This window comes from Sphaerodactylus townsendi, linkage group LG13 (assembly GCF_021028975.2).
Source record: "Sphaerodactylus townsendi isolate TG3544 linkage group LG13, MPM_Stown_v2.3, whole genome shotgun sequence".
NCBI lineage: Eukaryota > Metazoa > Chordata > Lepidosauria > Squamata > Sphaerodactylidae > Sphaerodactylus > Sphaerodactylus townsendi.
The window spans coordinates 24,588,392-24,602,441 of record NC_059437.1 but is presented as its reverse complement, the minus strand read 5'-3'; the positions used below and the strand labels follow the sequence as shown (position 1 = coordinate 24,602,441).

At 44.3% G+C, this 14,050-nt stretch overlaps 1 protein-coding gene across 1 annotated transcript in view; it reads left to right on the top strand.

The window, feature by feature from the left end:
- The window catches only part of MAMLD1 (mastermind like domain containing 1), a 106,519-nt gene that overhangs the window by 50,023 nt on the left and 42,446 nt on the right, over positions 1–14,050 (top strand). The window contains exon 2 of the mRNA XM_048514459.1: positions 10,713–12,410. Within this exon, the coding sequence (XP_048370416.1) occupies positions 10,713–12,410 (1,698 nt within the window). The remainder of the gene's footprint in view (positions 1–10,712; positions 12,411–14,050) is intronic.

Sequence of the window (14,050 nt, the reverse complement as noted above, 5' to 3'; positions counted from 1 at the left end):
GGAATCCAGTTCTGTTAGTCTCTCCCGTACCAGTGGCTTCCTGTTTTATTTTGCTGCTAGAATGTTATGTAGCCTGCTGCCCATCGTGATACCAGTGCAAAGATTTCCAATTGCTGACAAGCAGAGGAAAGTGGATCCATTTTATATCAGAAAGTTTTTAACAAGACAGTCTTTTCAAGAGGATTGTAGTAAGAAATTCGTTTTGAGTTCCAGTAATTACATTGTCTGATAATATCTGTATTTTAAAAAAAATTCCCATCAACACTCCAGGCTGTAAACAGCCTTCTTGTTCACGTCCACTTAAGATGTTTAATAAACAGCATTGGGGTAGTCATGGTGGCAAGCAGTACTTCACATCTGACCCCTTTCCAGTTCAGAACAAAAGCTTTATAAATGAGGGATTCCATAAAAAACCTACAAGGGTAAGAAGCACACAGTGCTGTCAACTTCATTTATCTACCAGGATCACCGTTTTCTCTGGTGGTCTTTTCCCCCCACAAGTCAGCATTTAGGTTGTCAACTTACAGTGATGAATGTGCGATTAACATAGTATCTCTCAGTAGTTGGAGAAATGCTAAAATTAAAAGCAAAATAGCTAAGAGCTCAAGCTGTGAGCCAGAAAGCTCCCAGCTTAGATTTCACATTCTGAGGCTGTTATTCCCACACTCCTATAGACAGATAACAATAACACATTCACAGATTACAAAATACACGGGTTGGGTCTGGATTTCCATCATGTCCAATGGGCCACAATTTCTTGCGAGTTGTGGGTTCTCTTCTATTTATGTGTGGTGCCCTGTTAGGTTCAGGACCCTAGTATGCACAGAGAGAGGGTTTCAGTCTTCTCCCTTGTGCCATTTTCCTAATCTGAAACTGAACTAGAGGGTGCAGTTTGGGGAAACTGATGTGTTCCTTGTTTTACGCATGGATTTTCTGAACAGGCCAATAGCAGAGCGCTTTGCCTACTCAAAGCCACTGGATAAGTGCAAATTATTATTATATCTGAAGCTGTCTTTTTATTCTGTTAATTCACAGACTATCAATTAGATGTTAGAGTATAAAGCTAGCAATCTGGCACTTGCTAGCACAACAGACATCTGTCTGTATAAGTTTAGTACATTTCTCCTACTCTTGGCCAAAGTGTAGAGTGGGAGGCAATCCCATAACTGTGTGATCTTGATCAAGGTAAGTATGTGCATTCCCAGAGGAGAAAATAATGGCAAAACTGGCTTCAAATGGTTCTTTAAGTATCTGCAACTGGAATGCGAGGGCAGATAGAAAGATCAGTGGGGCTACAAGAACAGAACGGGAGTGATTCAGAGATTTGGACAGTACATATAAGGATAGGAAAGAAATCTGTTTCAGAAAACATTTCTATTAACCAAAATGAAAAATATTCAGCAAAAAAAAGTAAGCAACTAAATCTGGGAAATACTTTTTTCATCTCTCGTTGCAAGTGAGTTGTGGTGGTTAACGACACATTACAAGAAAATTGCTCATAATCGAGTCTTACAGCAAGCGAAGTAGGAATTTTCAAGCAATGAATTGGGCAGAGGGGCTTAATTGCTTTCCCTTCCTACTGTTTCCCAATTCTTCTTGCTGTTTAGGTCTTTTACAAAGTTAAAACCTTGCATCAGGATTCTGTGTTTTGCATTTGCATGTAATGTGCAGTTCTTTGTTTCTTTGCAGTTTGAACGTTGCTGTAGAGTACGTCGCTTCCCTTCACATTTTAGGTTTGTGTGCATCGTAAAGCATGAAGCAGCTTTCAAGGTGTTGGTTTGAGTGGAAGAAATAGTTTTTCAGGGTCTCCGTTGCACTCATTTGCCAGGACCTATAGTAGCTTTAGATATATGGAACTTTAGTCTCAGGCAGAGAATGGTCTTTTCCATTGGCCCTGAGACCATCTGCTTTGCCACTGGAGGGTGGGACATATGGATAACAATGGGAGGTGGTCGGAGGGTAAAGTGAAGCTTACATTTTGCCTGTTTAGAACTAGCCAGATGTATGAAATGATGGGTTTTGGTAGGGTGTGCAAGTATGTGTTACTTGACCTGCAATGAAGCTCTGCCTAAGCTGACTTGCAAGGCTCTTGTTGATTTTGAGTGGGACTAGAATTTCACAGTAATAAACAGTTGGAAGGCTGCAAAATAATCCACCATAAGACCACTCAGCATTGACTTTCCAAGAACAATCAAGGTTACAGCTATTTTTCTTTTCCATAGACCAGTGTGTCTGCTTCAGGCCAAGATCCAAGAATGCTTTGTTCTCTACATCCTGATGCCAAAGCTCTGGGTTGGAAGCCCCAAGGTCTGGCAGAAATTTTGGGCACAACTGGAGTATTTGTTTCCAGGACATTAAAGTCTCAGCCCCCAGCTTCTAGGGGCTTGTCTCTGGCAGAGAACTTGGTACTGCAGGCTTCATTGAATAGTCTGTTTTGCCAATGTTTGGAATTCATGCTAGGGTTGCCAACTCTTGCCCTAACTTATTTATTTATTTATTTATTTATTTATTTATTTATTTATTTATTTATTTATTTTTAGTATTATTATTATTATTATTATTATTATTATTATTATTATTATTATAAATTATTATTATTATTATTATTTATAAGCCGCCCTCCCCCGAAGGGCTCAGGGCGGCGAACAGCAGACAATAGAGCACAGTAAAATCAGTAATATCAACTATAAAATCAATTAGGAACAGCTCTATATATTAAAACCCAACCCCATTAAAAGCAGCGTTCTAACATCAAATATATTGATGGCGTCTCTCTAATCAGTCCCCTGAAAGGAAATGGGAAAGAAAGGGCGGTAGGTTCACAGATGTTATGGAGAAAGCGGGGAGGCGGGGGGAACCATCAGCGGCCCGACCCCTCAAAGGCCCGGTGGAACAGCTCTGTCTTGCAGGCCCTGCGGAAATCATTTAGATCCCGCAGGGCCCGCGTAGCTGGGGACAGAGCGTTCCACCAGGCAGGGGCCAGAGCTGTAAAAGCTCTGGCCCGGGTGGAGGCCAGCCGCGTCATTGAGGGACCAGGGATCACCAGTAAGTTGGCCTCTGCTGACCGCAGAGGCCGAGTTGGGACGTATGGGGCAAGACGGTCCCGCAGGTACGGAGGCCCCAGGCCGCGCAAGGCCTTAAAGGTCAGTACCAACACCTTGAAAATGATTCAGAATTCAACCGGGAGCCAGTGCAGGCGGCGCAACACAGGTAAAACATGGTCTCTGGCGGCACCCCCTGTGAGCAAACGGGCCGCCGCGTTCTGGACCAGTTTTAGTTTCCGAATCAGACGCAAGGGAAGGCCTGCGTAGAGCGAGTTGCAATAGTCTAGCCTGGAGGTGACCATTGCATGGATCAAAGTGGCTAGGTCCGTTTGAGAGAGGAAGGGGGCCAGCCGCCGGGCTTGGCGAAGATGGAAGAACGCAACCCGGGTTACATGGGCCACCTGGGTCTCCATTGAAAGAGACGAATCCAGGTGGACCCCCAGGCTACGGACGGAGGAGGCCGGTGCCAATGTAGCCCCCTCCCACACCGGCGGCTGAAAATCCCCAGCCTCACCCCCCCGACCCAGCCAAAGGATCTCCGTCTTCGATGGATTCAGTTTTAACCTGCTCTGCTTCAACCAACCAGCGACCGCCTCCAAACAATGCTGGAGAGCTACAGGGTCGATGACCGTTCCCCCCTCCATCAGCAGAATGAGCTGAGTGTCATCAGCATATTGGTGACAGATCAGCCCAAAGCTCCGTACCAACTGAGCAAGGGGTCGCATATAGATGTTAAATAATAGCGGGGACAGCAGCGCTCCCTGAGGTACACCACACTGAAGTGGGCACTTTCGGGAGGCTTGGTCCCCGCACCACACTTGCTGGGTCCGGTCCCGGAGAAACGAGGCAATCCACTGAAGGACAGTGCCTCGCACCCCGGAAGCGGCCAGGCGGTGGGTCAAAAGGTCGTGGTCAACCACATCAAACGCTGCGGTGAGATCTAACAACACCAGCAGCGCCGATCCGCCTCGGTCTAGTTGCATACGGAGCGTGTCTGTGACGGCGACAAGAACAGTCTCCGTCCCATGCCCAGCACGGAAACCGGACTGGAAGGGATCGAAGGCCGATGTGTCCTCCAGAAAGCCCTGAAGCTGCTCCAACACCACTCTCTCAATTACCTTCCCCAGAAACGAAAGATTCGAAACGGGGCGGTAATTGGCCAGATCTCCAGGATCTAACGATGGTCTTTTCAAGAGTGGGCGGACCACTGCCTCCTTCAACCCACCAGGAAAAACTCCTTGCTCAAGGGAGCTATTGATAATATTCAACAGGTGGGGTCATAGCTCCACCCGGCATGCTTTAATAAGCCAGGAGGGGCACGGATCCAGAGGACAGGTAGTAGGTCTAACAGCAGCCAGGACCCTGTGGACAGCGGCTTCAGAGAGCAGGGAAAACTGGGCCAAACAAGGGCCCGAAGACGGCAAGGGAGCCTCCAGTTCACTTATTGTCTCTAAGGTGGAGGGAAGGTCTTGGCGGAGCGACGCGACTTTATCTGCAAAAAAGCTCATAAATGCCTCATAGCTGATAGCCAATTGACAATTTGTAGAACCCTCAGACAATGAGGTGAGTGACCGAATAATACGAAATAATTGTGCTGGGCGAGAGCTAGCAGATGCAAGAGAGGAGGAGAAGAACGCTCTCTTCGCCTCCTTAGTCGCCATCTCATAGGCTTTCATAAACGTCCTATAAGATGTTCGCGCAGCCTCGTCACGAGATTTCCTCCACACTCGCTCTAGTCGTCTGAGCTCCCGCTTCATACTGCGTAGCTCCTCATTATACCAATAGTACTTGTGGACCTCAAGCTTTAATGATAGCTGTGTTTACAAGGTGATCAGATTAATGATGGATAGCCATGATATCCATCTGTTAGCCATGATAGCTAGAGGAAGTTCCCATGATCAGAAGGAACTGATGACCAAACAGGCCATCATGCCTGTTCATGATACCTAGCTGGCCACAGGTAGAAGCAGGATGTTTGGTAGTCCACGTAGCTCCTTGCTCAGATCCAGGGAGTTTTAAAACTTTGGTAGTTGATGTGATATGCTGGGATCTTTGGATCATGTGGCAAGAAGTGAAGCCACACAGGACTATCAAGCCTTTATTGAGAATTGGGATGGACCAATGCCAGAATCTCTCCTGTTCCCAAGTCACTAAAGGATACATAAGGAGCATGGAAATGCTGGAGTGAAGGAAGGTGAATCGGTATTAGATTACACTTTGCCGGGTTGAAAAGCAGTGTGAATTAATGACTGGACAAGAACCGGTATGAGGTCAGTTTATGTCCTGTAATAGATCTTGGCCAGTTGGTATCTCTGTGTAACCTACCTCACAAGTTGATGAAGACAAAATGACATGTATACCATCCTGAGCTCCTTGTGGAGAAGGGGTGGGGTGAAAGAATATAATAAATGTGACAGACGAAAGCTTTTTGTGCCATGTGAATGCAAGTCCACCCAATGCTTTCTGCAGAGCCCCCCATAGCACTCCCTTGTGGTTGTAGCATCAAGTCAGCAAAACTGCTGAAGAAAGAAAATAATTGAGAAATCCCACTTGGTCTCTTTTAAAACAAAAAACAAAAAAACCCACACACAGCAAAAATCTGTCCACTTTCTTTATTTCCCAGTGGAGGAGATCCACTATTCACCATCCCTGTGACATCACATGAAATTAATGTTGTCTGAGAAATTACTGTAAAGGGATGCAGAGGACTTTGAAATTAATGGACTATAAAAGAAAATGACATAAAATGATACGGCAAGCGTTAGAAGAAGGGTAAAGTGAGGCAGTGGCAATAGAGAAGCATCGAGTTGGAGATTGATCATGATTTACAGCCAGAAATGAAAGAACTGTGCAGTGCAGCTAGAGAAAATGGGGAAAGCAAAAAAAAAGCACTACTTCTTTCTTCAGCTGTCAACTTAATAACACTTGTCAGTAAATGAAATGTGAAAGTTACAACCAAACAATATGCCCAGTGTGGCTGCTGTTAAATCTTTGGGTGACTAATTAAGACCCATCATTTGCTAGGAGGATGGTATGGGGAGGAAACAGTATTGTCTGGCTCCTTATAAATGCATTTGTCAAAATGCAGATTTTTGCTGTACAAGATTCTGTTTAGTAACCAAGGTGTCACACCTGGTTCTCATACATGTTGCAAGCGAATACAGTCATCGAATCTGATTTTCTGTCTTGACGGCAAGCAGTCATTTTTCCCCTGCCCTCATGTCAAATAACTTTTAATGACCCTTTCCTCCTTCAACCCTACCTAGTTCATGAGGTACCAATGTATTCCCAAGTATTAATACTTGTTAGGTTTGTCTTGGCAAATTCTTAGAGTTACACAAAACTCTTCATGCTTCAGTTCAGTCTCAGTATGGTATAGATTGTGTGGGCTAATTTGTGGGTTCCCATACCTTGAGACTGATCTGTACTCTTGTCGGTGGCCTGAAGAATTCTCCCTCCAGCGGGTTCCTGCTCCTCTCCCGCCCGCCGAGTCATGTTTAAATATGTGCAGAATAATGGTTTTGACAAAGGCAATGCTTAAAAATGAATGATAATTCTCATGACCCTGCTTGACCTGCTACTGTTGGAGCTTCCGCGTGTATTCTGCAGTGACTTGCTTCTCTTCTGTATGTGTGCCATATAGCTTGGAGGCTTTTCCATCCGGTATTACACACCGTGTTAGTGTCCTCTTCCCCTCCCCCCCTTTCATTTTGTAAAAGTTATGCAAGGCAGGAAGTGAATTAGACCGGAGGAAGTGACACAACTTGTGGTCATAGGTTAAAAAGGCACCTGTCATTAACAGTTCCGAAGGACGAGCTTCTAAAACTTCGTAGCAGCTCATGTCAGGAGGGAGGTGGTGACCATCCTGTCAGGAGGGAATGCTTTCAGTGCAGTCAACCTGCCTGCCATAGACTTTCCAAGTATAGACTTCATGTTGCTGTCATGTCAGCCCAGAATTGAAGCCATGCTGACAGGCAGGTCAGATTAGGCATTCCTTGTTAAGTGAGCGGTGTGGGGGAGTTATATTTTAGTACACAGCAAACATAAAACAACAAAAATGTTGGCAATACTGCAGTGCCTCATAAGAGTTGAGTGAGTGAGTAGAGGGGCATGTTTATAGACAGTTATTGTGTTTTTTAAATATCTACCTTGTTAGGCAAAAACCAAACTGTAGGCCTGGAAGAAATGCTGCATTACAGCCAGTGTGGTAAAGTTAAGACAAGGTCGCCTTAGAGACAGAAAGACCCAGGTTCAGTGCATTAATCCACTATGAAACTGCCTGAGAACATACCTGCATCAAGAATCCCTAGTGATGTAACAGATATAACTATTGAGAAAGTCTGCAAAGAGTATCTTGTGTCTATTTTGCCATGGTATGTAGCCTGGGTGAGAATAGAAGTACCAGACAGAGGGTTCTTGGTCTTTGGACCACGGCTCACAGTCCCATCTCTGTGAGGGTCAGCTTGGCAGAGCCAGACCAGACCAGACCAGATTTGTTTTGTTTTGTTTTGTTAGCCTATTTGTTTTTCCCTGTGTGGAACTCTCTTTTTCGTCGACCACTCTGGGGATAAGAGTGGCCTAAAAATGCAAAGAAGAACAGAGAAAGATGGGGAAGTTTTGAATCCAGGTTTCACACATCAGAGGCCAACATCCCATCCTCAGGTTATTTTGTCTTTATAAACTGGATTCCACTAGCACTGTGCACAAATGTACATATTCTCAACTTCTACCTCTCATAAAGCAGCAGCTCAACCGATATCATTCAGAGTATTTCAACTACACAGGGGTAGATTAAAAACAGCCAAATGTAAACTGCCTGCAAAGATTGGGGCCTTCTGCAATAACCGGAATAAGACATGTGATGGACATGTGATGGACTTCCTTGTAACCTGGACTTCTCTTGTAATACATGAAGAAACCGTGGGTAAAGTAACACGGTGGAGGAATAGACTACTGAGCAGCAAACTCTGGATAATCATAGAAACAACCTAATAAGCCATATTCTGACAGGTAGTTTCATTCTGCAGCTCCAGATCAGAAATCTGGAGAAGCTCAGAGTGTTATGACAGAAAAGTATAGAAATATTTTAGTTAAATAAAGCAGGAGAACAACAAAATATATTTATGACTCGGCACATCGCCAGAGGAGGACTTCACTCTTCTGCTTCCCCAGATCTCTTGTTTGGAATGCAAGTTCAGTGACATTCTCTTCACTGCTTTGCAACCATCTTGCCTTATACCTGCTCTGGAGATGTGGCAAAGTCACCATTTGGCCAAATTATTCTGAACAACCAAGTTGCAAATAATTGGCAAACTCAGTTTGAGGTAGTTCAGTTGTGTCTCTGGCCTTGGTGGACCAGCTTACCGAAGAGCTGCATGTACACCAGGGCGTGTTAAAATGGCAGCCTGCGTTCCTTTTACAATGGCAGAATATGAGACCTTAGACCTGTGGCAAAAATGAATGGAAATGGAACCCAGCATTCCCATCTCTTTTGTGCTTGTGGACGTATCCAAATTTGCAGATGTCGGTAGAATAGGATTACCTTTGCACCAGTTATTGAGTTTCTTTTTTGTTTTGTATGATTAGAATAGTTTATTTGCGTATAGAGGCTAAGTTTGTTAGAAGTCAAACATACTTTGAAGTGCTGTACAAATAACAACTAGCGGGAAAGACTAACGTTTCCTTAGGACAGTGATGGCGAACCTTTGGCACTCCAGATGTTATGGACTACAATTCCCATCAGCCCCTGCCAGCATAGCCAATTGGCATCTGGAGTGCCAAAGGTTCGCCACCACGGCCTTAGGATGTTGTGGGTTTTCCGGGTTGTATGGCCGTGTCCCAGTAATTTTCTCCTGACTTTTCACCTGCATCTGTGGCTGGCATCTTCAGAGGATCCCTACAACCTGGAGAACCCACAACATCCTAGTGATTCTGGCTGTGAAAGCCTTCGACGATACATTAAAGTTTTCCTTGCTATTTTTCCAAATAACCTGGAGAAAATAAACTGATACTGTTTAAAAATGATCTCATTCTTGGTAAATAAGAGCACAGTTTTAATGCCTTTAAATGGCTGATTAATCCTGTTGACACCTGGTCCTGGTTATTAAAATGAGGGCAATAGATAATTGCATGTTGAAGAGATTGGCAAGTCCTCTCAAGTGGCCATGAGAGAGCCATTGTCTGCTGCTCAGAATCTTTAGAGAGCGTAGAAAATGTAACTTATCTTTTTTGCTGTGATTTGTGGTTTCTGAATGAGCTTGATTAAGGAGGATCGTCTTTATTTTGGAGAGTTATTGTCACCTAACAATTTTTTGTACATTTTTGTGAAGCATTTACCAAACCCCCTGAAGGAACAACAGGTTGACTGACATGAATTACAAAGAACTGTAACATATTAAGATTTAGCCTGTCAGTTGCTGTTTTTGCAGTGTCTGAGACATCTGTGGTTAGGTAGCTTGAAAGATTATAGTCTGTTCAGAGAGTGGAGACTTTTTTGTTTTGCTTCATTTAGAAAGTATGCAGATTATTTCAAATGATCTGCCTGTAAGGAATGCAAAATAGTGGAGCTGTCTCTGTATGAGTTTTAATGCCTCTTGTTGCCAGTTTTAGTTCATGGTTCCTTTTAAACTTGCTATTGTTCAGAGGAAAAATAATTTCTGTAGAATAAACTTGGCATGTTTACTAGGAGCATAGAGTACAGCATCATAATTGAAATAGCATTCTGTCCTTTTGGGAGGGATGGTGGTGGAATCTTATGTTCATGTTGGCAAATGTCAGGTATTTGGAGAAATTCTTATATGCAGAGCAAGCCCAGTGTCAAAATTTGGCACCGATAGGTATTTGATAAGGCCCATGCCCTGGTAAAGGCCCCAGTGTCTGTCAGAGATGCTTGGCCTACCTGTTCCCCTCAGGAACAGTAGCATCTAATGCTCCTCTTGACAGAAAATAGGAGCTCTCCCTACAACCCTCTGTAACATCATGGATACCTCTGGAATGATCTCCAACTTCTGGTGGAAGGAAAAACAACTCTCACAGGCTCTTAATGCCAAGTAGCCAAAAGAGCATGGAAGGCTAGTACTCTGGTGCCCACACATGAAAAGACATAAAGATGTTTTAAACTCTTAGCCTTGTAGGGGGTGCTTAAAAGAACATGACAGTTGTGCTGTTCTCCCTCCTCCAGAAAGCTGCCTGTATACAAAAGAACAGCATACTTAGTTGGGTGGGCACTTGAAGGCACCAAAATCTGGAGCCAGTCCTCCAGAAAACCATCAGTTTATATTACTTTGCAGCAGAAGCAATAGAGATGGGTCTCAGCTTCCAAAGACTTCATAGCCTCTATGATGAGAAGGCTAAGATGGGTTAGGGGTTAGGGTTATTGTTCAATTTAATTTATTACTCAAGTGATCATAATACACAAGCCAAACATCATAGATTTGAAAAATACACAAAAATACTTGCTTACTTAGGCTTGACCTATTTGCACAACTGGGCTGGAATTGAGAATAGATTTTGAGGAGGCAAGTGAACCAGGTTAAATGTAGCTTTGCTGTAACGCTATCAATGTATTCAAAATAAGGGTCGTTTGCTTTCTTGCCTGATGTCTTCATTAATTTGCTTGGTATGTTCGAAGATTATAATAAGATTAATAAAGCACTGTTTTCTTTGCAGTTACAGGGATCCATTAAGAGAAAGCTGGAAGATGACAGTTCCCCTGCTTCCCACACCATGCCTGATGTCATTTTCTCAAGCGACCACAAGAGACTCTGCCTCGATGATGTCACGCTTTCAATGGGACAAGGAGCCAATCCCGTTTCCTGTCAAGATATGCAGCAGTCACCCTTCTCCACCAATCACAGTGCATCCTCTATAGGGGTGCCAAGTCATGCCATGCTGCTGGAAAATAATCATATGAATGGTAGCAGTATAGGGTCTCCATTTTCAGTACCACCCAATGCTGAAGTGGGTCAGAAGGGGTCCATTGGCAACCAGAACAGTATGGGCCATTATGATGAGAAAGGCAGCAACATACAATCTGTAGACCAGGAACTACAAGACTTGTTAGAGGAACTGACTAAAATGCCTGAACCTTCTCCCAACGACTTAGACCTTGAGAAGATTTTGGGAAGCAAACCTGAGGAGCCGCTTGGAAGTCTGGGCCACCCACAGCCAACCATCAACAGCACTCCAAAGTCCTCCCCACAGACACCGCACTTGGAGAACCATGGGCCCAGTAAAGAGTTTTCTCCAGGGTGTAACCCTGCAAGTGGAGGCTCACCCCAAATGAGGCCCTCCTCAGCTGGCGCGATCTATCCAGTTCCATCCCAAAACAAACCTGTTGCGTCACCCATTTCGTCAACTGCACCAAGTAAGAACCAGGCTCAGTCTATGCTCTCAGTACCTTTACCCAACATGACTAGCTCTAACTGGCATGCACAGCAACTAAAACAACTGGCAGCAAGCAAACAGGTCCCTGCTACCAAGCATCAAGCTCCAAACTGGTCCAACATATCATCCCAAGGCCTGTCTCCCCCTTACCGGCAAGGGTCTTCCCCTCACCATCAGCCGTTCAGTCCCCAAAACGTCATGGTGTCCAGCATGGGTTCTAATGGCTTGCCGGGAAGCAATATTCAGAGTCCTCAGAGCTCTTTGCTTTCGAGCATTACATCCAGTAGCAATGCATCCAGTGGTCCATCTCCTCCTTTTGGTTCTGAGAAGCTTTCCAGTCCTGTTCTCAACCAGCAACCTTTCAGCCCTCCAAATCCCATCCTTTCCAATATATCTGCCACCAGCATTCCGGCCAACAGCATCAAAAGCCCACAAAGCAACATGGTGTCTACCAATACTGGGCCCTCCCCACCATATAGGCCAGAGAAGCTTTCCAGCCCTGCTCTGCACCAGCCCCCGTTCAGCCCTCAGAACACCTTGATTCCAAACATAACTCCGACCAGCAATCCAACCAGCATGCAGAACTCTCTCTTCAAACCAATGTCTGCAGCTCAGTCCAAAAACATGAACCTTATCATGCAGCAGCCATCCAATGGTTTGCAGCCGGGCTTGGTGACTGAAGGGCCCGTTGGACAAGACCAGTTTTCATTCACTAATACCAAGCCGCTGTCCCATTTCACTTCGGAGTCCACTGCTCCTCAGAAGATGTCGCCCATGACTGCGAGCCCTGGGCAGCAATCACTTATTCACTATCTCCAGCAGCAGCAGCAGCAACAACAACAACAACAGCAGCAGCAGCAGGTCGCCACGTCTCAACAGTCCCAGCAAGTCAACAACAACCAGTTCATTCATCAGCAGTTGAGGCAGCTGATGCAGCCTTCTCGGATGCAGCGGCACATGCAGCCGTCTCAAACCCGACAGGTAAGAGGAACTTTTCTTCTGCCATATAGGTGCTTTTGGTTCTTCAATCATGCACTGTTTGTTCCTAGCTACACTCTATTCCACAGAAAGATAATGGCCCCTTCCGCACACGCAAAATAATGCGTTTTCAAACCACTTTCACAACGGTTTGCAAGTGGATTTTGCCACTAAACACGTGCCCGCGTTACTGTATGCTGACGACACCGTTCTTCTTTCCCACACTAAAGTTGGTCTCACTCGTCTCTTAAATTGCTGTGCTGAATATTGTAAGAGGAACGAACTGGTAATTAACTATGAAAAAACCAAAATAATGGTCTTCGCTAGAAGACCCCCTAGTCATACATGGACCATCAATAACAGACCCATAGAACAAGTTAACCAGTTCAAATATTTGGGCATAACTCTTACTAGCAACCTTAATTGGGCAGTACATAGGAAATTAGCACTCGCTGCAGCTAACAACAGTGCCCTAGCAATTCAGCATTTCTTTTTCACTGTGGGCCACCAGTATATACCATCCGCATTGAAGGTGTTCAATGCTAAATGCGGCTCTCAGCTCCTCTATGGAGCACCTATTTGGATCGGAGCTATAAACAAAAATATAAACACAGCCCAGTCCCGTTTCTTCCACAAAATTATGGGCTTACCAAATTGTGCTTCATATGCAGCCCTATGTTTAGAACTCGGGCAAACATCACATGCCACGATGGCCTGGCTGAGAAATGTCAGATACTGGCTACGTATCCACTATTTGCAGGATCACTCCAGTTTGTTACACCTCATGCTTTCCGACTATGCAAATTCTAGGTGGCTGAAACTAGTTGAGGGAAAAATTGAAGCACTCTTGGCTTTTCATTAGAGTCGTTGGAGTCCCTCTTTCCCTATCAGAAGCATATAGCTGCTTGAAAACTAAGCTATTAGAACAAGAGTATCAGGATATGATAACAGCTGTGAGGAAAAGCGTGTTCCCTGACCCTGCTTATTCCAGTTGAACAAGGACACATGGCCAATTATTTACAGTGGATCACCAACCCTAAATTAAGAAGAGCTTTAACACTGGCCAGATTCAATCTAATGCCTTCTATGCTGCTCTATGGCGAGATATCAACAAATTGATAAACAGAGGAGGCTATGTCCATGCAATATGGGTCAGGTGGAGACACTTTCGATCATACCCTCTTTCATTGTGTAAGGTTTGCAAAATCAGAATGTCACAATCTGCACTTATCCCATTTCTGTATAACAATCTAACTGATGCTCTTAAGATACCTATGCTTTTGAACAACATGGATCCCACAGTGTGTGAGAATGTAGCAAAATTTCTGCTAACAATAATAGACGTAAGTCTAGATGAATACCAACCAATGTCTATGTATTATGACCACATATAGCCAGCAGTAATTTTGCTAGCTTCTGTCAGTATCCGATGACGTTTAAGTGAGTTAACTTAGCTGAAGGAATGTCCTATAGTTACAGAAGGACCATGTATATATTTTAGTATTTAGTATTTTAGTACCAGTGTCTATAATTGTGAGCAATAATGGGCAAATTTTGTATGCTGATTTTGTATGTTTATTTTATGCCAATAAAGGCTTGTGACAAGTGGATTTTGCCATTCCGCACAGCTTCAAAGAGCAGTG